At 34.5% G+C, this 22,676-nt stretch overlaps 4 protein-coding genes across 5 annotated transcripts; 1 reads left to right on the top strand and 3 right to left on the bottom strand.

Moving 5' to 3' along the window:
- Positions 1-1,231: 1,231 nt before the first annotated feature.
- Positions 1,232-3,780, bottom strand: LOC105635223 (putative serine/threonine-protein kinase PIX13). Its single transcript, XM_012218254.4, has 6 exons — positions 3,495-3,780; positions 3,022-3,380; positions 2,351-2,486; positions 2,116-2,252; positions 1,870-1,993; positions 1,232-1,778 (listed from the first exon to the last, which is right to left on the bottom strand). Exons 1-6 carry the CDS (start codon positions 3,565-3,567, stop codon positions 1,333-1,335), a joined length of 1,275 nt encoding a protein of 424 aa, XP_012073644.1. The 5' UTR covers positions 3,568-3,780; the 3' UTR covers positions 1,232-1,332.
- A 3,459-nt stretch (positions 3,781-7,239) lies between these two features.
- LOC105635221 (putative serine/threonine-protein kinase PBL21) lies at positions 7,240-10,980 on the bottom strand. Its single transcript, XM_020679785.3, has 7 exons — positions 10,374-10,980; positions 10,206-10,235; positions 9,965-10,113; positions 9,666-9,855; positions 8,714-9,105; positions 7,803-8,144; positions 7,240-7,395 (listed from the first exon to the last, which is right to left on the bottom strand). Exons 1-6 carry the CDS (start codon positions 10,471-10,473, stop codon positions 7,842-7,844), a joined length of 1,164 nt encoding a protein of 387 aa, XP_020535444.3. The 5' UTR covers positions 10,474-10,980; the 3' UTR covers positions 7,240-7,395; positions 7,803-7,841.
- Positions 10,981-13,797: 2,817 nt separating this feature from the next.
- Positions 13,798-15,757, top strand: LOC105635385 (glycosyltransferase family protein (DUF23)). The gene has a single exon (XM_012218468.4). It carries the CDS (start codon positions 13,823-13,825, stop codon positions 15,602-15,604), a length of 1,782 nt encoding a protein of 593 aa, XP_012073858.2. The 5' UTR covers positions 13,798-13,822; the 3' UTR covers positions 15,605-15,757.
- Positions 15,758-16,289: 532 nt separating this feature from the next.
- On the bottom strand, positions 16,290-21,488 carry LOC105635220 (DNA-binding bromodomain-containing protein). 2 transcript variants are annotated; one of them, XM_012218252.4, is made up of 9 exons: positions 20,966-21,488; positions 20,262-20,298; positions 20,081-20,183; positions 19,904-19,949; positions 19,717-19,815; positions 18,412-18,480; positions 17,993-18,326; positions 17,733-17,878; positions 16,290-17,413 (listed from the first exon to the last, which is right to left on the bottom strand). In XM_012218252.4, the coding sequence occupies exons 1-9, from the start codon at positions 21,413-21,415 to the stop codon at positions 16,538-16,540; spliced, it is 2,160 nt and encodes a 719-aa protein (XP_012073642.1). In that variant the 5' UTR covers positions 21,416-21,488; the 3' UTR covers positions 16,290-16,537. The 2 variants fall into 2 exon arrangements, with proteins under 2 accessions (XP_012073642.1, XP_012073643.1); XM_012218253.4 differs by having other exon boundaries at positions 20,081-20,159.
- Positions 21,489-22,676: the final 1,188 nt, after the last annotated feature.

The following is a 22,676-nucleotide window of genomic DNA, read 5'->3' as shown; positions in this document are numbered from 1 at the left end:
AAGGTCATCTTTTAACAGTACAGTGATAAGATCGTACTAATATAACAAAGATATGGATTGAGGTAGCAAGCGCATAAATACTTGTAAGAATAAAACCATGGGAAAAACACTTTGCAGGGAAGGCAAAAATCTTTACACTCTACTGCTTCATCGAGATTATACACATAACCCTTGAAAGTTTGAATCTAATAATCAACTCCTCGTCTTGGGAGATTATTTATAGTTTGCTGATCTGGTGAAGAAATGGTGACAGTCTTGCTATATATATATATAAACCATTAGGTCTCTCTAATAGTAATCAAGACTATTTTAGATTCTTCATCATATTGTCATGATTAGAATGGAATGCGCCAACTGGTTTTGGGTCCACAATTAGGGCCACCCCCACCATTAAAGGAGGAAGATCATCAAGACAAGACCTTTCTTTATTTATTTTTTTTAACTTAGTAAGGTATAATATGAAAGGAGCAATCTTTTCAATTTCTTAAAAAAAGCTTGGTACGCAAATGGGAAGCGTGCAGCATGTGAAATCATGTTCCTAAACTACTGTTTTTTGATTACTTTAGTGTTTTTTAATCAAATTAGGTCTAGGGTGGGAGTCTATTTGAGCACTCACGTGTTTAAGCATGGAGTTTGTACTAATTAATCGTGCTTATCCAAACATAACTCTAATGATCTAGCTAAACCCTCTAGTTAGAATTAACCTAAAACTTGGTAATTAACGGTGGATGTTTCGAAGTCTCTGTGAGAAGAAACATAAATACTACAAAATCATGGCCCATAACTTGCATGCCATGGCGTTATTATTCGCAATGATAGGTTTGACTCTGCTCAAAACTGTTATATAAACTCCCATCAAAATATGGGAACTCCCATTCTTTATGTGGTACTTGGAGCTGACCACTCTATCATCACAAACTCAAAGATCACAATCATTTGTTTTATTCTCCTCTTTCTCTTCTTTTTTGTTAATTAATTCAGAACAAAATTTCCAAATTTGGGCTATAGAGTTGGTCCTATGACAGCCCAAACTTGAAAAACACTCATGGGCTGCAATCAAAGAGTTGGATGAAGAGAAATTTTTTTTTTTTTTTTGGTATAATCAGCAGGCTTAATTCCCGGACCGGGTTTTTATCCTCTAGCAAAATGTCCGGAGATTGAAATTGTATTCAAAGCCTTTCGGGATTGAGTTGGCTTACCACTCAACCAACATTTATCGGAGAATTTAACGAAGAGTGGAACTAGAAATGTATATATAGGTTAAGGTTCACAAAATTACAAGAGGAAACATTTATAGGAAGAACAACATAAATCTATATTAAACAGAACTAACTAAGGATAAACCGGAGCGCCATTGCCACCGCCCTGCCTGGAATGACCTCGAGAGCGATGATAATCATTCTTGTTGTTATGTTCTTGGTGTTTATTAACCTGTTTCTTGGTCTTAGATTTTGTTTCCCTAGGCTTTTCTTTAATCTCATTTATCTCTAATAATGTTTCCAGAACTTCTTCCATTGAAGGTCTAGTTTTTGGTTCAGATTCCAGACATTTTATTATAAGTTCAGCTGCATGAATTGCACCTTTTAATGGGTACTGTTGTTCAAGTCTTGGGTCCATGATCCTCTTTAACTTTCTTTTATCTGAAAGTGATGGCTTAGCCCAATCTACCAAATTGTGCTTACCATTAGGCCGGTTCGTGTCCAGTGCTTTTAACCCTGTTAACATTTCTAGCAGCACTACACCAAATCCATAAACATCACTCTTCACATACAAATGGCCTGTAAAAAAAAATAACAGAATACTCATCATTTTCAATTCAGGCAGATGATGAGTTCAGAAATTAGGGAAGAAAAAGGAATAAAAATCTACCAGTAGCTACATATTCAGGGGCTGCATAGCCATAAGTGCCCATCACCCTGGTTGTAACATGAGAGTTGCCATTTATTGGTCCTAATTTGGCTAGCCCGAAGTCTGAAAGTTTGGCGTTGTAATTCTGAAAATGATCAAATTGAAGAGACAAAAGATGGACTTGATTATGGTTAATAATGGATGAAAATTTTGCCAAAAGAAACAGAACCAAAAAAAAAAAAAAGAAAAAAAAAAAAAGAAGTTTACCCCATCCAATAAAATGTTAGAGGTCTTAAAGTCCCTGTAGATGACAGTTTTTTCCGATGTGTGCAAGAAAGCAAGACCTTGAGCTGCTTCAATTGCTATTTTAAGTCTAATCTCCCATGAAAGCGGCTCTGCACTCCCTGCAATTTAGCGTGTGAAACCAAGAATATTAGTCATTATATATTTTATTTTCTCATGGTTTTCATTTCATATATATATATATATATATGGTTCTTACTTCTAAATAGGTGGTTTTCCAAGCTCCCTTTGGGCATGTATTCATAGACAAGAAGAAATTGCCTATCTTCCCAACAATAGCCTAATAGCTTCACAAGATTTGGATGTGAAAATTTCCCAAGGAATTTCACTTCACACTGCAATCATGAAAACCAAATAATTATAAAGTCAACGCTTACCCACTCAGATCAACCCTTTTATTTTTTTGGGTTTTTTAAATTGTGTCAAACTTGATTAGTGATAGTATTAATGATATTCTTTGACTAATTAGTAATTAATTTCATGTACACACTGCTTTTTTATTTCTCCCATTAATTATGTTTGTGTATGCACATGGTAGTAGTTCAGATTGGTGCTATCATTTTTTTTTTAATTAGGAATTTCCAGATTGGTGCTATAATTCTGCGGTCACAGATCACTGCCAATGTGCAACCAAGAAGCAAAGGCAGAATGATGAATAGTTTGTAATGGGGTGCTCTATCTGTAAATAACAAAGAAATATTCAACGGGTGTCGTTTCATTCAAGCTGCTTAAGCTTACTCAGTCGTTTGACAGATCTCTCTCTCGACTAGAATTTGATGGTTAGAATTGTAGCTTAGTGGGAGAGGTGATAAAAGTTGACCTTGATGAACTTAAAATTATAATTGGATATGAAAAATTTTAGCTAATTACCTGCCATTCCTGAAGACCTTGCTCGCTATCTGGGTTGGACTTTTTAACTGCCACTGCCATGCCAACTCCGACTTTGGACGGCGCGAATGTTTTCTCGTCAATCCAACCTTTAAAGACTCTTCCAAATCCACCTTCGCCTAACATAGTATCAGGTCTGAAGTTCCTCGTTGCACTTTTTAACTCGTGTAAAGTGTATATTTTAAGAATTGGCATAATAATCTTTCCAGTAGAAGGAACTCTCCTGGTCATGTTGCTTCCATTTTCGTCAGGAGAGCTAATGTATTCTGAGCTATTTTTATTGCTGAGATCGCTTCTACTAGGAACTACTCCATGTTGTTTGCTATCATTCCCATGTGTTTCTGCAACACCATACAAAGAAAATATCAAATCACAATATAATATGATGATAAAGAGATGGAGAAAGAATATATATACATTAAAGAAAGAACAACATAAATTTAATAATAACAAACCTGGAATAGAAGTATTAGTGGTGGATGGACTGGCGTGATTATTTACAGGAACAGTTGCAAAACAATTTCCCATTTCGATCAACCAGTTTGGTTTTGTTTGGATTTGAAGATTACTGAGGAGATGATGAATAGAGTTAGAGTTAGACTGGGTTTTCCTCGAACTATATAAGAAAGGTCCAAGAAACTAGCTAGCTGTTGGTTGGACCTTTTCTTGATTTCGTCGCTGCCTTGTTCCTTCACTTCTTTTTATACTCTTTTCTTGCCCTTTTGCTACGCTTCTTTGCCCTGTTCTTTTGTTATTTAATCAACACAGAGAAGAGAAAGATACTTAACGAATAAGATCTTGACTTTGAGGCAGACCACGTCATTAATAGAGATAATGCTATTAATTAATTAAATTTTTATTTTTCCTTTTTCAAGTACATCACCAATTTGTCTAAATAAGCATACATAATATACTAAACTTCCTTTTTTTCTTTTTTTGTTTCAACATGTTTGATCTTTATAAAATCCAAAAAGTATTATATAAAAAAACCCTTATAAATAGAAATAATTTCGAATTTGAAAATGAGATTACTTCTTTTTAATTCATGAAGGCTTTTACAGGCCAAAATAGCACTGTGCGTTACACAATAAAGGGTAATCATCTCTTTAATTTACTAAATTAGTGACATCAATTGTGATTGAGAAGATTTGAACTATGTAATTTTTTAAAACAATAATTAAAGAAAGCCCAAATTCTATATCATGCATATCAACCGATAAAATCTGCCAATTTTTTACTTTTTGTTTAGATGTCACTTTTAAAAAATGAAAGTATTATTAATTTTTTAATTTTAATTTTATCCTGTTTTTACTAAATTTTATTTCAATGAAGTGATGATTAATTGGTCTATTATCCTTTTTTAATTTTTTACTAAAAAATGAGATAATTATAATTTTCTTTGACTTTTAAATTAACATTAACAGCAGCAAACTGTTAGGCTCCGACCAATTTCCTGCTCTAGAATTTCTACAATGCTATTTGGGCCCAAAGATACGTATTATGATATTAATTCGAACCGTCCACATTAAAGTTTGAGGTCTGATTGACGAAAATTTTTCTTTTCAGATTGTCGTTTAATTTGCTATCTTTCGTTATCTATGACGTTTCATAGAATTCAATCTGCTACTTTGATAGAAACTGCAGAAGAAACTTCTTCGCAGATTACTACGGATAAATATTCCTCTCACGTAACTAAATCTTCTTCACGCAAAATTGAATCACTAACCGGTAAATATTTATTCTATCTATGACATGAGGATCGAATCCTTGATCTCACTAAAGAGAAAAGAATATCGAACCACTCATCTCAACACTTGTCGGTTAATAATCGTTTATATTATCCTATGCATATTATGTTTTTTAAAATGTTTAATTTTTTAATTTTGTAATGCGTAAAAAAAATTAAGTGTGATAGGTACATTTAATCTTTGGTTAGTTGAAGTATTTGTTTTCACTTTCAGGTAGGATTAATTAATAAATTAGAAGGATTAGAATCCCATTTAAGAACCTTCTATACGTATACATGTACCATTTTTGTACGTATGCAATTGTGAAAAGAGAAATAGAAAGGCAGCTAATGGGAAATCAAACATGCAAGTCAACATGACTACTCATTTTTCACACCTACGTATTTAAAACAATTCAATTTTTATTTTATTTTTTATATGATAATAATTATAATAATAACATATCAGCTGTATGGTTGTACTCGGTCTTGAAGACCTTGTCTATGATTAAACTGTGTTAAAATGTATTAATTAATTTAATCATATGCTTAATTAAAGTTATTAAGCATATGCACATGATTAAACGGATGATGAAACTTTGGCTGCGTTATGTGACGTGGCAATTCCCAAACATCACAAGTATTCAACTCCCTAGCCGGCCAAAAAATCTCCATTAAATTCAATTAATTCATTAATAAAAACCTTATTTATAAGAAGAAAAGATAAGACAAGGTAAAAAATAATAACAATTTTTACTCAATAATAATATGAAATTATGAAAAAAAAGTAATATTTTAATAAAAACTGACACGTCCATATATATATATATATATATATATATATATAAAAGACCATAACATAAAGTGTTTTCAGCGAAAATTTTATCTATCCACAATAATTGGATACTTAACCTCTTATTTATTACTTAAGGAATCTGAGTTATTCTCGCACGAATCAATCCTTACAAGTATAAAATATATATATTATTTTATCATCTGGTGTTTGAAATCTACTGACCCATTAATCTGGATTCGCGCCGGACAAACTCACGAAAGTACTTTAATAAAGATACAAAGGTAGAAGGTGGAAGTGAGGGAGGCCTTATCTACTAATAATTGTTGGACTAAATTGAATTAAAAAGTCTCAAATCCAAAGAGATTAGATGAATCTTCTAAGATTAAGTCAGCCATGAATTAGGGTTTTGCATATTTCATTGGTCTATTTTTTTTTTTTTTTTATTACCATTACTTTAATTATTTTATGATATAATTTTCTAGTATTTTACGACAATGAGCAAAAGTTAAAATCCCTAATATTATATACTCAAAAATACTTGTGCTGTTAGGTCACTTTACATTGATTTTGAATTTTGCATACATTTCCATGTTACTTCATTTTTTATTCATACTTTTGCTCGGTAGTTTTTTCTTTCTTCTAGATTTATACGCTTTTGTGCCTGAAAAAGAGAGAAAATTATAATAAAATCATTTCTTCGTGCATTAGATGCATGAACCAATGTGTATTAGATGCATGAACCGATATACAAAGTATAATCCAACAATAAATACATATATAATTTGATAATAGATTCAAATTCGAAAGAATGCATGAACATGTTCCATCTGAAATTATAATTATGTCAATTTATTGAGAAAAAAAAAAAAAAAAATCTAATCAGAGATATCAAAACTCCTGTTTTTAATAAATTAATATTAACACCAATTTGTTCTTGGGTTAAGCATAAACGGACAATAACAATGATACAAACTTCAATAGCAAATTGTCTGTATCTAAAGAAAAGACCAAAACGTCAGTGACAGTGACGACAAATTGTTCATTAAAATCCCATTCCTTAGCCTTGTGCTTGACGCAAATCTGATTTAAGGCCAAAAGAATAAGCTTCTTTTCGCTGTCGCTGAACTACATATCTTCCTCTATGACATAAATATTACGAAGAAACTATGAAATTTCCTTTTTTTGTTAAAAAAAATAAATACAAGAAATGACATGTTTTGTTGATAATAGCTGGATTAGGGTTTGTACCTCCAAAATAGATCCATTGACCCCAAATTAAAGAACTAAAGTCAAGACATATGCTTCACGTGTAACTAAAATGCAAATAATTACAGGATTTCTTGCAACCTCGGAGGAAGAAATCCAGTAATGGACAGACAGTAGTCAATACTATAAAGTCTGAAACTTTGGCTAAATTTTCAAGCCGCAACGATCATGCAGTGCCATTCAACAATTAAAAGATGCAAACTTGGACTTTGATATCAAAATTATGTCAAGATGTCTGTTTCCCAGTCATCTGTTCAAACACATCCAAATATAGCCCAACACAGAACTTATTTGGACAAAATAAATATGCAGAAGCAGATTTATGTGAATGCCCTGCTACAAATAACTCCATATGCCCTTTTTTTTTTTAGCTCATAAGTGGTGAAGAACAGAATATAAATAACAATAACAATGAAAAACATATAATCTAACTATATGAATTATGATTTATAACTGAAAAACATCTTCTCCAAACCCAACTGTATATACATAAATGTACATATATTTTTATACATATTCTCACAAGCACTGTTTCAGAGGTTTTGCGTCTTTAAGCCTGGAGAGACACCTGAAAAGTACATAAAAAGAAGATGTCCACAAGTTATACTTGAAGTTCAGACCATTCAATCAAGAATCATTCACTGAAATACAAACAGCCATCTGAAAATGCAACAGAAATAAGGCAAGTATATTTTTGCACTATTCTTTATTCCCATGGCCCCAACCAGAAAAAGTAACTATCTTCATCAGATAATATTATTGCTGCTTCGTTGAAACCTAAAGTGCTTCGGGTAACACACAAAACTTTGTTTTTTTGATTACTCTATAATGGCAGAATAACAAGAGATGGACATGTATATAAATGAACATGACTTTTTGATTGGCAAGTAAACTTCGAATATAAATGCTTTCATAAGAGAAAACACTTTTGCCTTTTCTGGGAAAAATAATCTTGTGATATTATGTTTGACTTACAGTAATCAGAGGCTTCAGAAACTTCTTCCCGATAAAAGTTTAAACTGTTGGGCACCTAGAAATCGGTTCTTGAGGATAGGCCTCCCCATCTGTTGGCTGGGAAGATGGTGGAGTGGCACTTTGTACTCGACTGCTATTGGAATCTGGGCCCTGGCATTGCGAGGCGAGATATTCGAGGGCAACAACTATATCACCAATAAGAGGGCGAAAATGCGCTTCCTCGTGAAGACACATTGCTGTGATAGCAACTGCATAGTTCAAACAACGCCGAGGATAACGCCCTTGCAATAGGGGATCAACCAACTGGTAAAACTTTTTCTGGTCCTTTAGAAATGGGCGAGACTACAACAGCAATTACAAAGAAAGATCATCTACTACAGCAACACTATGATCATATCAAGGTATATAAATTGCATGAACTCTTCCCCAATTAAGCATTATTCAAGATTAATAAGAATATATAAAATGGTTGTACCGTGTTATCAAATTACTCCACCAAACAATATAAATATTTAAGACGTTGGCAGAGCTTACCGTGATCTGGACAGTCAATTCAACATGTCCACAAATTATTAGAGATTTTAAACAGGAAAAGTAGGTTAGAAAGTGTAGCAAGTGCATACAAAATGAAGTCTTACAATTAATTAAACTCCCAACCAGTTTATTTCTTTGATGATCAAGGTGAACTTGAATACGAATATCCATCAAACCGGAGAAGGGAGGGGAGGTGTTGGCAGAAAGGGAGGATTAACATTTAACATGTTACAAACTGAAGATGTCTGACCATTAACAATGCGTTGGTTGAAGAAGAAGAAAAGCAATTTGTGGGTGAATGCTAAAACAATCAGAATCATTCTGCATAACCATATATGAAGGAACCTAAACTAGAGAAAAATAAATGTTTGACTTACCCAGGCAACTAGGTTCTGCTCTCCTGGCCTCTTAGAGCGATCAATTGCCTTTCGCCCAGTAATTAACTCCAAGAGAACAACACCTAAGCTATAAATATCAGATTTAAGAGTCAATTTGCCACTCATGGCATACTCTGGGGCGCAATATCCATATGTTCCCATAACTCTGGTAGAAACATGTGTCTTTCCACCAACAGGTCCCAATTTTGCGAGTCCAAAATCTGACAGTTTTGGATTGAAATCCATGTCTAGCAAGATATTGGCTGATTTCAGGTCACGGTAAATGACAGGAGGATTTGCTTTGCAATGTAGGTACTCAAGGCCTCGAGCAGCACCAACAGCAATCTTCATTCGAGTGCTCCAATTCAAGGGCTCCTTATCAGGTTCCAGATCTGAGAAAAAATATTAAAAAATGACTTCTAATAATTGTCTAACAGCACAGATTTGAAAAGGAACAATTATTTCTCTTCAAATATTATCCACTGTAACTGTGAAGCTGCGTACTGCAACTTATAAACAAGCAATAATGGAAATTTATTAACCATGCAAATAGGGATTGCGCCAACTGAGAGAAATTATGGGATGTGAACGTTGCAAAATAAAGAATTATTCTAGGCATTATGATGTTCGGATCAAAAGTGAGGTAAAATTATTCTTATCATACGTCCTAGAAGAGTGCTTATAAGTTAAATTCATTTATGCACAGGCAAAAGCAATAACAAAGTTGAAGAGAAACTACCTCATCAGCTAAATAACAAAATCGTAACAGAGCAACTACTTCTGACTGATTATATTTGAAAAGAAGGCAAACAAATCAAAGCATTTAAGAGTAAAATTAGTCATACCTGTACAATGCATAATAATTGTTCCGACAACAACAAACCAAGAAAGTAGTTTACCAAGAAATTAAATACTATATATCAGCATTGATTCCTTTGCTCAAAAAATTTACCAAAAAGATGATCTTCCAAACTACCCATTGGCATGTACTCATAAACCAGTAGTCTTTGATCACCAGCAGTGCAATAGCCAATCAAGGTGACAAGATTGGGATGATGTAACAGGCTCAACATCAGAACCTCAACAATAAATTCCTGAAACCCTTGAACACCATCATGATTAAGTTGTTTCACTGCAACAATCTGATCATCAAAGAAAAAGAAGCAATTATTAGAACTGTGAAACAAACTAAACCATACATATCTTTTTCATAACATAAGAAGGCCAAATTGTATAATTCGATTCACTTGCCTCCCCTGATTCTAGACGGCCTTTATAAACCCTCCCAAAACCTCCTTCTCCGACCAAATTTATCTCTCTAAAATTGCTGGTGGCCGATGCAAGCTCTCGAAATGTGAAACTGCGAGCTCCACTGGTGTCCGCAGCCTTGTTGCCATTATCTGCACCAAAGTATATGATATTTCTTTATTATTTTTAAACTAAAAAAAATACTGACCTGGAACTGGAATTATATTCAAAAATGTCGAATTACCAATAGAATAAGGCTTTCTCTTCCCGCTACCTACAATTCCACATGTTGTTTAACAAAACATCAACAAGCATTCACCAAAATAAACTAAATAAACTAAAAGAAAAAGAAATCCAACAGTATAAAATCTACTGTGATAAGAACAAACCAGATTGAGAAACAGAGACAAACCAGAAGAATCAGAAGAATGGCGTGAGGTAGATCGAAGGCCATTTTCAACGTCGATCTTAGTATCTTTACGGGATGAACTAATGCAAAAAAAGCACCTCATTTCTCGACACCAGATATTTCTTATCGAAACGCTCGAAAACTAAAAAGCCACTAAACAGCACTACCATTTATCGAAAACCCTAACCCTCCATCATAGAAGACGTTTCCTTTCGTCTTCTCCCCCACTTACCCAGAAGAGGAGAGAGACCGAGGAACCCAAATTCCAATGCGCTGATCCCTCAAGACCCTAATCCGCAATAACTACAATCCCCCTTAAAGTCTTAATTTGTTTTAAAAAAAGAAAAAGAAAATAATAACAAAATTACTATATTATCATATAAACTAAAAATTTCCACAAATAGAACCAAGAATTTCACAGATCGACAGCTCTGAAATGGAATGCAAGGTTCAAGGAAGGGCAAAAGAGAGAAAATGACAGATGGGCAATTACCAATTACCCAGTAAGAAGAACTTAAAGCCTGAGCTAAATTTAGTAACAGAGGAAACAAATTAAGCGGCAGATATAGCGGCTACTGGGACTGTGGAAATAAAAATTGCTAAGGTCATGATTTGATGACCATAATTGCATTGGGTTGGTTCCATTTGGATGATGTGGGCCTATTTTGTTCTTTTCTTTATATAATTATCTAAATATAAATTAAAAATTATATGTCGGATTGTTTTTTGCATCAATGTTTGTGCATGATTGTAATGCAGGTCGCTCTCTATCCTTCTCGCACTCATGTAAAAGGAAGGAAAAAGAAAAAAAAAAAAAAAAGAAAAAAAAGCAAACACGCAGACCCACCGATTTTCCCTCTGTTTCGCATTTAAATTTCCCGGTTCGGTGGATGCCGTCCGGTTTACGTTTACCCCCTTTTCAGTTTTGACCTTATTAATTATACAGAACCAAGCATTTGAACCGCGGAAAGTGACAAAGTTAACAGCTTTTTCTTTGTTTCCGTTAGCTACCTCTGATCCCGAGTCATGGATTTGTCAACATCTAACTTCTTTTAACTATTTTGTGTTGAAACAGACAAATTTAGACTGCAATTTCTTTTAGATTGGTGTGAATTAAGGAATATTCCAATTCCAGACCAGATTAAAAAAAATGTAAAAAAAAAAAGAGAGGAATTTTCATTTCGTTTTGTTCTGTTTTGTTTTGTTCACCTCAACTGGACCATCTTCTGTCCTCACACTCTTCCACAAGAAGCAGCGAATCACGGGAAACAAACACACAAAAGAAAAACATTGTCAAATGAATCCACAGTTTGTTGATTTAGGGATATCTCTTTGGGATACGCACAACGAAATCAAAAGACGGATCTTTCTTTGATAAATTTGGTAATTTGAACTTCCTATAATATCTAATCTTGATTAGAAGTATGAATTGAATGTACTAAACAATGCTTGATCAGATACTTACCTACTTTGATTGCTATAAACAAGGGATTCTGTCCTCTTTGAAATTTAAATATTTTATATTAATGAAATATATTATGCCTTTTGGGGAAAATTAAAAAATAATAATAAGTAATAGGTTTTTAAAAATTTTTTCTCTGAAAATTAAAAAAATAATATTGTTAGCAAAAGCAGGTAGTGGGTCTAAATCTAATGAATTGATTAATAACTTTTTTGGGAAGCAAATGATTAATACTTTGTTTGCCTTTTTGACCACCAACATCACATTCACACAAACAGCTAATTCAAAATTAAAATTTAGTTAATGGGCCTAAGCCATTTTCATCAAAATATAAAAAACAATAATTATATATTTTTTTTAAAAAAAAAAAAGGAAAAAGACAACTAAAGCCTTCGCTTTCCATTCAAAAGGTGTGGCCCATTTCAAGGCCTCGTTATCATACTGCTGACCAACTCGACATTTTAGGGCCCACCCTCTATCTACAGTAAATGCTGATCACAAGCTTATCAAATGAGGGATAGCCCACCCAACGTTACACTGGAGAGACCCCTTCACTGCATTAATATGAAAAATAGTATAAAAATTATTTTGAAAAATATGCATATTTGTTGCTTTCCAAGCCCACCAAATACCCACACCTGATGAAATTGGGCCGCAACTACAGAACCACATCGTCCATACCAAAATCACGAGTTGGGCCCTGATGAGAAATTGGGCCAATCGTGATTTCAGAGGAAAGCACAGAGAGTATCTAAATATGAAAAATCTACGACCATTAGATCAAGACTGGTGAAGGAAGCAAAAGAAACATGGAAAAAGGGGAATATAAAAAGAAGAAGAGAAGATAACTTTTGCAGCAATCAAAGGATATAAAACTGGACTTTATTCAAACAATGCATGGCTTTCAAATTCGAGGAATGAAACCCTTTATGTGCAATCGAAGGCCATTGCATTTTTTATTTATAAGAAATGCGTGTAAGTATAGTAAAAGCCAAATCCAAAAACGTTTCTTTTTCATCTCATCAGTCATCTCCAGCAAAGAATATCTCCACATGGAATAATTTATTATTTCCTTTTTTTAATTACCCACAAAATTATCATTTTTACTATTTTTTTAAACGAATATATATATTTTTACATTAAATATTTTTATTTCAAGACTATCATATTGTAAAAAGAGATATAAGTATATAATTTGAGAAAAAGTTAAAAAAAGGAAAGTAATCTTAAAAAATAATATCCCAAAATTGATTTAGCAAAATCCAAACCGTAAAATTTATTATTAATACCATTTAAATTGACCCCATAAAAGGAAAATAATTTGAACTCCTACTAAGAAAAAAAAAATGGTAAATTATGATTTTCAAATCATAATGCGATTCACTTATGTTATTGAAAATTATTATTAATAATAGAAATATGATTCGTTTGAACGAGACATATGACTTAACTTATAGATTAAATTAATAAAAAATAAAATAATTACATTTTTTTTATATATCATCGGAAATATTCTCGTTTTGGTTAAAAAAATTTCATTAATTTAGTTTATGAATATTCCATAAACAGAACATTTTTATTATTTTGTTATTACTATTTTGCTATGTGGATCAATAATATAATCTTGTTAGGACTAACCAATCCAAGTCACAAGCAGGCAACCAAAAGAAACGGAAATTGTTCTACTCTTGGTAATTGTTATTATTTACAGTAAATAGTTAAAAAAACACCTTGTTTTACTCGTTTATTACTCTTTAATTACCATTTAATAAATTTTAATTGGTTTCATGTATAGCTTAATAGCTGGTTGTGTACACGTGTATAAATCTAATAGGAAAGGGACCAACTGAAAAAACGTTTCCCGTTTAACTTAGGATTCAAACAGAAAAGAAACAGATCAAAACTTGTTGGAAGCTCGCGACGCAGCCATTACTTCGTTATATATATATATATATATATATACATATAATTAAATCAAAACACATATAATATGAGCCCTGTAAAAAGCTCTGCTTTCTATAACGTAAGAAGAGGAACCGCCGCCTTCCCTACTCTCACCGATACCATGCGTCGCACTGCTTCTGCTGTGCTTCTAATTGCTATTCTCTCCATTTTCCTTTGCGCCTCCCTCTCGCTCTATTACTCCCGCCATCAAATCTCCATTTCCAACGTCTTTTACCCAACTTTTACCCTCGCCAACCTCCCTAACCCTGCCGATTCTTCCAATTTTGTCATTCAAGAAAAGATAAAGGGCCGGACTCGCCGCGTCTATTCTTTTCAAGATTCTGAATTTATTACTTCTGCCTCGGTTTTATTGCCTGCTTGGCAGGTTCTTGTTATTGTCTCGCCGGATATGGACTTGCAGATGATTTCCGCCCAGAATTTCACCTGTCTTTATCCTAGCAGGCACACTGCTCCGGCAATATTTTCTGGTTTCTTGCCTTCGTTAAACCAGACTACCTTCAAGTGTTTCCTTCCTAAAGGCGCACGGCGTCGATATCCGTTCTTGGCTCCGATGTTGACGAGATTGTCGGAGGTGGAATCCCCTGTTCGTTGGCCGTCGTCTGTGGCGCCGGTGGAGATGCTGAGGTGGACTTTCCTCGTGTATGAGTCGTTTTCCGCGGAGGATGATGTCGTCCTGTTCGCCAAAGGCCTCAATAACCGGCAAGGGATCAACAGGTCTCCTCTCGAGTTCAAGTGCGTGTTCGTCGATGAGGCCAATAATAATACCGTTATAACCGCCGTTACGAGTTCAATACAAGAGGTATTTAGGTGTCACCATCCGGATTTAACGGCGTTCGGTTCTGGCGGGTACGAATCCATCAAACTCAAAGTTTCTCTCCAAATCTTGGCAGAAAAAAGGGTAGTTCCATCCGTGGCGTATTACACTGGTAAGCGCACGATAATAAACGCGCAGCCAAAGTTCCAACTGTGCGCCTCCACCATGGTTTACAACGTGGGCAAGTTCTTGAAAGAATGGGTCATCTACCATTCCAAGATCGGCGTGGACAAGTTTTTATTATACGATAACGACAGCGACGACGACTTAACGACTGTCGTTAAAGATCTTAACCAAGAAGGTTATAACGTAGAAACGTTACTATGGCTTTGGCCGAAAACTCAAGAAGGTGGCTTTTCCCACGCTGCATTATACGCTAACGACTCATGCAATTGGATGATGTACGTAGACGTTGATGAATTTGTTTTCGCGCCATCATGGGAAAATTCATCTCGACCGTCTGATCAGATGCTAAAATCATTTCTACTACCATCATCGGAAAACAAGACCGGTCAAGTTTCGATCCTGTGCAACGAATTTGGTCCGTCGAACCAACGGTCACATCCGGCAGAGGGGGTGACACAGGGTTACAATTGTAGAAGACGGCTAGACAATCGGCACAAGTCGATAGTGTTACTAGAAGCGATCGACAATTCATTGCTGAATGTGATACACCATTTTACCGTAAAAGAAAATTATACACAGAAGCAAATGAGTTTGGAAGAAGCAGTGGTGAACCATTACAAGTACCAAGCGTGGTCTGAGTTTAAGGCAAAGTTTAGAAGAAGAGTATCGGCATATGTGGTGGACTGGATGCAAGAGATGAATCCATCTTCCAAGGACAGGACACCAGGATTAGGGTTTGAAGCAGTAGAGCCGGAAGGATGGGAAAACAAGTTTTGTGAGGTTGAAGATAATAGGCTTAAGACGGTTGTGCAAAAATGGTTTGGTACAGAAACAGAAACAGGATACAGAATGGCATGGCAAAGTTGAACTACAATTGAAGGAAGGATGTAAAAAACCCTATCACCCTTTTTTTTTTATTATTTTTTGGCATTTTTTTCTGGTATATATGTGTAATAATTCATATATAAAAAAATTGACATTAAGAGGTAGTGTCATGTATTCCTTTTCTTCTTTGTTAAATTGCTAGTAATACACTAGTTGGTAGCTAGAAATTTAATTTTAATTGCTTGAGCAAGAGAATGAATTATTTGTTCATAAATTGTATTAAATGAATCAATTTGAATGAAATTTGGACTTTTCCATTAGGAAAAATTAAGTGACAAAGCACATGGATAAAAGAAAATTAAAATCGCAATGTTTGTGGGAAAATAGAATTGGTATGGGGATAAGTAAGAAAAGGATGATTTTGCACGTTCTGGCGTGTACCTGAATTTTTGCGAATTACTAATTTCGATTACAATATTGACTTGGCAAAGAGGAGAAATGACGTAGAATTCTTATTCTGTTGTTCGACAGTTCGGCCCATTCTTCTGTATTCAGTGACACAAGAAGGCCCATACTTGACAGAATTTCATACATTCAATGTCATAAAATCAACAATTACTGTATATTCCTTCCTGCATAACATTAATTTGGAGTTCAAACCAATTAATACAATCTAACATATCTATCTTTTTAAATATGAGAATTCTTCAAAGTATGGCCAAATTAGTAATTCAAATGTACCATTGTATAATAAAGCTGTGGTTTTTGTACCTAAAAAAAAAATAAAATAAAAGTTGAAAAAAAATAATATCATTAATCTGTACAAATTCTTCTCCTACCGTTTCTTCTGATGTTATGAACCAATAAGGGATTACTCAGCAACCCATCCTAACTCAATAAGAGGACTCGCTGCTCTGTGAATCTCTTCTTATTCTTGTTTCAGAACAAATCTCGAAGCCTAACAATGTACCACACTCACAGCTGTAATGCTAAATCTGGCTGCTGTGGTGAACCAATTGGTATGCTAGAACTGGGCGAAGTTGGTGACAAGAATCCCACATTCAGGTCCGGTGGAAGTTGAAAGAAATCTTGTTGATGATATGGTGATAATCCATGCCAAGATGATTTGCCACTGATCCCTGCATTGAGTAATGCCTGCGACTCAGGGCTAGAACCTTGAGCTGAACAATTTCCTGACTGTAATAATCCACTTGAAATTTCTGCCAACTTCACTTTATTCGATATAAAATCATTGCCTGGCATCGGTGAAAAACTAGAATTGGTAGTTGGAACCATGCCAAATACTTGGGACGAACCCGTAGTCTGCTCCAGACTGGAGTTTCCTGGTATTCCAAATCTTGCCGTCTCCACTAGAGGTGAACAGTTATTATATCCATGTCCCCCACTAAAACCATTTATATCAGTGTGAATTGTGGATTTCTGCTGAACTTGAACAGATGATATAGGGTTCTTTATTCTACCAGCACTGTTGTTTAGTGAACTTAACTCGCTTTGGCAACTTAATCCCCCAATATGTTCCACCATGTTTTCTCCACTCCATCCTGAACATCGACTTGTAACAGTAGAATTTGTGCCACTAGCAGTAAAAGATTTAAGTCTGTTTAAATGGTTGTTAGATACAGAATTTTTTGGAGCTTTCAACCTATCAGAAGATAACAGCTGGTGCCCCTCAACCACCTTATCTTCCCCTACCCACCCAGGACCAAACTCAAGTCCTGTTGGCAACACATTCTGAATTTTCTTTGATGCAATTTTCCAAATGTTGGGCCCAAGATCTGCAGCAAATCGAGCTAGACTCCTTGCATAACCATGCTCCGAGTTTAAACCCACCTGATGTATATTGAAGATAAATAAAATCAGGTTCCATAAAATGAAGCCATGTGCTAGATTTGCTAGCTAAGAGCAGTTAAAGTGGATAATATTGGTTTTGGATTTCTTTTAATAATTTTCAACATCTAACTTTTCATACCCAGAGATATGATGTTAGCATCAAAGGCCACAACAGTAAAATAGAATTCCCAAACAATAAAAGAGGGAAAATTGTAATGGTTGAGAAATATGATTCATCACAAACACAAACAAATAGATTGGATATCACCTTCCCATTTAGGAGAGCAAAAATAAAGACTGAAATTTTCCATTTACATACCGTCACCAGTTGCTTCAGTTCTCCTTCAAAGATATTCAAAGATGATGGCTCATGTGTGGAAGCCAATGGATGATAAGTGTCACGCCTATTCTCATCTACTGCATATGGTTTCTTCCCATACTTAAGAACAGCCTTCAGGACGGAAGCTGCAAGCCAAGAGAAAAATAACATAAATTCATCAAGCGATGCTACACAATTGAATTGATAAAGAAAAAAGGAGAACAAGAAGGAATAAACCAATCACAATTTGATCTGCAAACCTGGAAATTCATTTTCCCATTCAGATACCCAAGTAGCATATGTTTCACTGCCATGAGAGGTTCTGACCAGAACATCTGCAGGCTGATACTTGTATGAATGGGTTCTTCTGAGATTGTAGCCAGTAGACAAGTTGGGATTATCCCCTCCAGAGGCAAGAGTTGCCTCTGACGAACATTCAGGACCAACACGATCAAAAGGAGACTTCTCATGTGACTTTTTCAGCTTTCCTGGTGGTCTGCCTCTCCTAACAATTTTTGGTTGGGGTTCGCCATCATCACTATCTTGCCTCAAGTTTTCGAAGTCCTTCTTAGCAAGCTCTTGAATGGATCGTGCCTACGGGAGTAATCATTACCTTCAAAAATTTGGCAAATAGAACCCTCGCAATAAGAAAAATAAAAAATTTGGTACAAAGTCAAACCTGTCGGAAATAAATAGTATCTGGAGAATTGTACTGCATTGCATTTGAACATATTAGGAAAACATCTTTCTGCACAAATGAAAATGTCACAATTTTTAATTTCCCGTTAGATCAAATATTTGCCATCACGAAAGAAAAACCAAGAACACAGCAAATAAATTACAATATACATACAAGAGGAAGTGTCATAAAAAGATCATTAGGGAAAAAGAGGACCAAGATGAATCAATTTAGTGATGGTTCCAGATAAAACTACGTTATAAACTCAAATATCACCATAAATGTTTTTGACGACATTTTAGAAATAGTCCATGTTGCTTTACATTTACTTAAGTTAATCCCAACACTGAACATTCAATGGATGGACAAATACCAACAAGCAAACTATTAGCCACACACAGGCAGACCTAGTTGATTCACAAAAATACATATTGATTTTTTCGCAATTACGTCCTTACATCCATGATGGCCACCTGTCCATCTTGAAATAAAAAAGCCTTTAAACTTCCACCGTCTTCAGTACTTCTCATCTTATTCCTTCTTTTCTGCCTGATAATGTCCTCGCAAGCTTAATTAATATGTTCATTCCTGATGCAGTTAGCATTTGGTTGCACTGTTTCTCACATTTTGCACAAGATTGATACAAGCCACCATTATCCAAATCTTTTCTCTTGTTTTCTATCAACTACTGTCTAATGGTGCTTACCAATAGAATGTTTTATGCAAAAACAACCAAATGAGCTTTCTGTGGTGAGCTAACTGCAAATTAAGAACACCCCTTACAAATATTGGTAGGCTAAAGGCGGTGGACTGAGAATTCAGATAAACTGCAGAAAAATCAAAGCCAAATCCGAGAATTTCTGCCTTCATGTGAATCGCAACAAGCAATCCAAACAGAAATAGATAAAGGCTTCATTAAACACAAGTTCATCATGATAAAAGTTGTTGCGTTTTGGAAAAGATAAAAACAGCGGTTGGGTATTAATTTTACAGCTCTTTGTACACGTTGAATCAAGAATTTGGCAACAGTATCAAAGAGTGCCACTCTTTATCTTCTCCATTGGCTATATCATTCCAATGAGGGTTGTTTTAAGCTTCAGATATTTTTGACAGTCAGGTGATTCAGTGTGAAACTGAGTGGAAAACACAGATCCACCTGGAATTACAGAAGTTAAAGAAAGCAAGCGCTTTTCAGGTTGCATATTCCACGTAGGCTGTTGTATAGGCTCAAATGGCGATTGAAGCAATTCATTTCAACTATACTTCATATATTAAAATAAGAAGAGAATATATCTCAACGCCAACCTCAAATTGTTCCAAGCTGACATAAACTCCTCCATCTAGCTTTTTTCTCACAGTTGAAAAGTCCATGGGATGCTCAATGATGTCATGGTAATCAGGAAGCTGTACCAAAATGAGTTCAATATCACATTAGTAGATGCTTATCTAAAAATTAGACAGAAATGCAGCATTGCCAAGGAATAAAGTGCACCTCTTCAGGATCCACAGGCTCAGAGAACACTGCATAAGTATCCTTTCTGTGAGAAGTTTGTTAAAACAAGTCGATCAAAACCCAATTGAAAGCAACTAATCATAACCAGTTCAAAGAAGATTAGGAGAAAAGAAAGAACTAAAGAGGAAAACATCTAAGCAGCTAAAAATCACCCACTTTTGAAGCCTGTCAAGAATGAAGACCAACAACTTTTTGTCTGGCAAAGGAGTCGTGGGGCCAGGCTCCACCGGTGACTCTGTAGACATATAAATGCCACAATCTTAATTAATTATTATAAGCTTTTTGAAAATTCCCCAGAAAAAAATGCCTTCACATGAATTTTCAGTATGATCAATACCATGAAGAGTGTCTGTCGCTTTCGAAGCCTTATCACCCTGCAGAGAATTAATCCAACAAAAATTATGCAAACCCAAAATATAAAAAGGAGAGAAATATTATTGGTATCTTCAGTGATTATTGAAGAAACAAAGAGAAAAGTTACAGTAAAAGTCGAACAAGTACAACAGGGAAAAAAATAACTGAGAATTATTAAAGAAAAGACAAATTTAAGCTTTTTCAGACAATAAAGTCTGTGCGTCTATTATTTTGGGCACATCAAGGCCAGATTAAATACAAAGAATCGGTAATAAAATATTTATATATGGAAAATTTATTCACTACTATATCAAATAAAGAAAAAGCTGAAACCTCAAACCCACCAATTCCTAGATTTCCCGAAAACAATAAATTCTTATAATTAACATCCCAAAAAAATTAAAAAAAAAAAAAACAAAACTTGACCGAGTCAAACACATCCACTCAACTCCGATCCACCTCCGAGTCTAGTCCACGACCAAACTTCAAACTTCAAATAACGCGCGAAATCCATAAAGTATTTAAACCCATTTAATAAATCCTATCCCCCACCAAAACAAAATTTCCAAAAAGTGGAACAAATAACACCAAAAACCACTGCTTTTGAGAAATGCACTCGATTTAAAAAAGACCAATAGAGAAGAAGAAGAGCAAAAATGTTGTCAGCAAAGGATCTATAATAATCACCATTTCATCAGATCCGAGACGGGCAGCGCTGATCTTGGGCTTCTTAAGGGCCGCCTCGGGCTTATCACCATCAGAGACGTATAAGGAGTTAAGACCCAGGGAATTGGCTGAGGCAATTGGGTAATGGTGATTGTTATTGTTGTCGTTTTGCTGGGAATTCAATCCAAGCAAAAGTTTGTGCTTCTTCTCTTTGCGTTCGTCGTCGTCGTCGTCGGTTCCGCCACTAACCCACTCCTTAGAATCGAGATTAGGGTTCCGGCGAGTGGATCGGCGGTGAGAAGTTAAATATGAGGCATTGAGGGAATTAGGGTTTTTGAAATTAGGGTTTTGTTGTTGTTGTTGTTGCTGCTGCCGCTGCTGCTGCTTGAGAGAGCGTTTTTGAAGGTCTAAAAGAGAAGGACGTCCCTTTTTCTTCTTCTTCTTGGTCATTGTCCCGGCAATTTCACCCATCTTCTTCCTCTTCTTCCTTTTCTTGTTGTTATGTCCTCTCTCTTTCCCTTTTTCTCTCTCTTCCCAAACAGGCGTTATTATTATTATTATTATTTTAAATTATTGTACTTTTTTATTTATCTTATAAGTATTCATGCGTATGAGCATTGGTACGTGTGACTCGTACGGACCGTCTGCTTATACGGAGAAAAACTCACGTGATCAAACTCTTTTTCTTTTAATACTAGTATTAATATTAATAATTTCGTTTTTTATTACAATATGGTCGGATTTATAATATTTATAATTCATTCCAATTACATGACTTCGATAGAATTTGAACGCTAAATTCATTATATTATTTTGTTTTTTTTATTAATTAAAATTAATCTGGGTGGACTCTTTTTTTTTTTTTTTTTTTTTTTCAACATCAAACTTTATTCCTTTCTTGTCACTAGCTAAATGTAGTTTCTGTAATTTAGGTGCCATGCCTATGGTAGATGGAATCTTACATGAAATTAGATTTTATTTATTTTAGGAAAATTAAATTTCTAATCATGTTGGTCTATCTTAACTTTTCTATATATATATATATATATATTAAAATATACAATTTAATATTACTTTAAAATTTATGGTCATAATTGTGCTATTTAAAGAAAATTTTTATTATCATTCAAATACAATAATTCAATTTTATATAATATTCTTCTGAGATTATACTTTTCATAATAAATAAATTATTATTGTTTTTCTAAAATTAACAATAAATTGTTGTTAAAAAAACCTTTTTGAGACTAACAATGTTGATTTTTTCAAAATTGACAATTTTCCTTCTTAGAATTCATTACTTTAGCATTACGGGAAAATAATTGGAATCTAAATCTATCATCAAGTCTATACTTATCACCAGATTGTGTTTTAGCATGCATTTTAAAAATTTATTGACAATCCCATATATATATATATATTTTTTAGAATAATCTAAATTTTTTAAGAAAACTTCTATATTTTAATAAATGATTTTATAAAAATTACTTTTAATAGTGTGGTAGGACAAAGAGCATTATTGAATGTGAAAAGAATGAAAGTGAGATTTTTAATAGTTTAATTTAAGTAGAGAGATAAATGATTGAGATGGGCTACGATTGGATTGCTAACTAGCTGCAAAGGCCTTTGGATGCACCTTGCAAAGTGAGAGTATAGGACTTCAAAGCCCATCTGCTCTGGGCTTCTCCCCCTTAGGTATGGAAATTAAACAATGTCATCCAAATAGAAAAAA

This window comes from Jatropha curcas, chromosome 9, assembly GCF_041381405.1.
Source record: "Jatropha curcas cultivar XTBG-Jc1 chromosome 9, XTBG_Jcur_1.0, whole genome shotgun sequence".
Taxonomy (NCBI): Eukaryota; Viridiplantae; Streptophyta; class Magnoliopsida; order Malpighiales; family Euphorbiaceae; genus Jatropha; species Jatropha curcas.
Note: the sequence above shows the minus strand (reverse complement) of the source record. Positions and strands in the feature narration are given on the sequence as shown.

Coding starts and splice junctions, on each gene's coding strand:
- LOC105635223 (XM_012218254.4), bottom strand. CDS start 3,567: ATGGGAAATTGTTTTGCAACTGTTCCTGTAAATAATCACGCCAGTCCA. Junction 2,253..2,350: donor GGAAAACCACCTATTTAGAA/GTAAGAACCATA, acceptor GCTAAATTGCAG/GGAGTGCAGAGCCGCTTTCA. Junction 1,994..2,115: donor CTAACATTTTATTGGATGGG/GTAAACTTCTTT, acceptor GATCATTTTCAG/AATTACAACGCCAAACTTTC.
- LOC105635221 (XM_020679785.3), bottom strand. CDS start 10,473: ATGAGGTGCTTTTTTTGCATTAGTTCATCCCGTAAAGATACTAAGATC. Junction 10,236..10,373: donor CCATTCTTCTGATTCTTCTG/GTTTGTCTCTGT, acceptor GTGGAATTGTAG/GTAGCGGGAAGAGAAAGCCT. Junction 9,856..9,964: donor GCCGTCTAGAATCAGGGGAG/GCAAGTGAATCG, acceptor TTTGATGATCAG/ATTGTTGCAGTGAAACAACT.
- LOC105635385 (XM_012218468.4), top strand. CDS start 13,823: ATGAGCCCTGTAAAAAGCTCTGCTTTCTATAACGTAAGAAGAGGAACC.
- LOC105635220 (XM_012218252.4), bottom strand. CDS start 21,415: ATGGGTGAAATTGCCGGGACAATGACCAAGAAGAAGAAGAAAAAGGGA. Junction 20,299..20,965: donor GTCTCGGATCTGATGAAATG/GTGATTATTATA, acceptor AATTCTCTGCAG/GGTGATAAGGCTTCGAAAGC. Junction 18,481..19,716: donor TCAGCTTGGAACAATTTGAG/GTTGGCGTTGAG, acceptor TCATTTGTGCAG/AAAGATGTTTTCCTAATATG.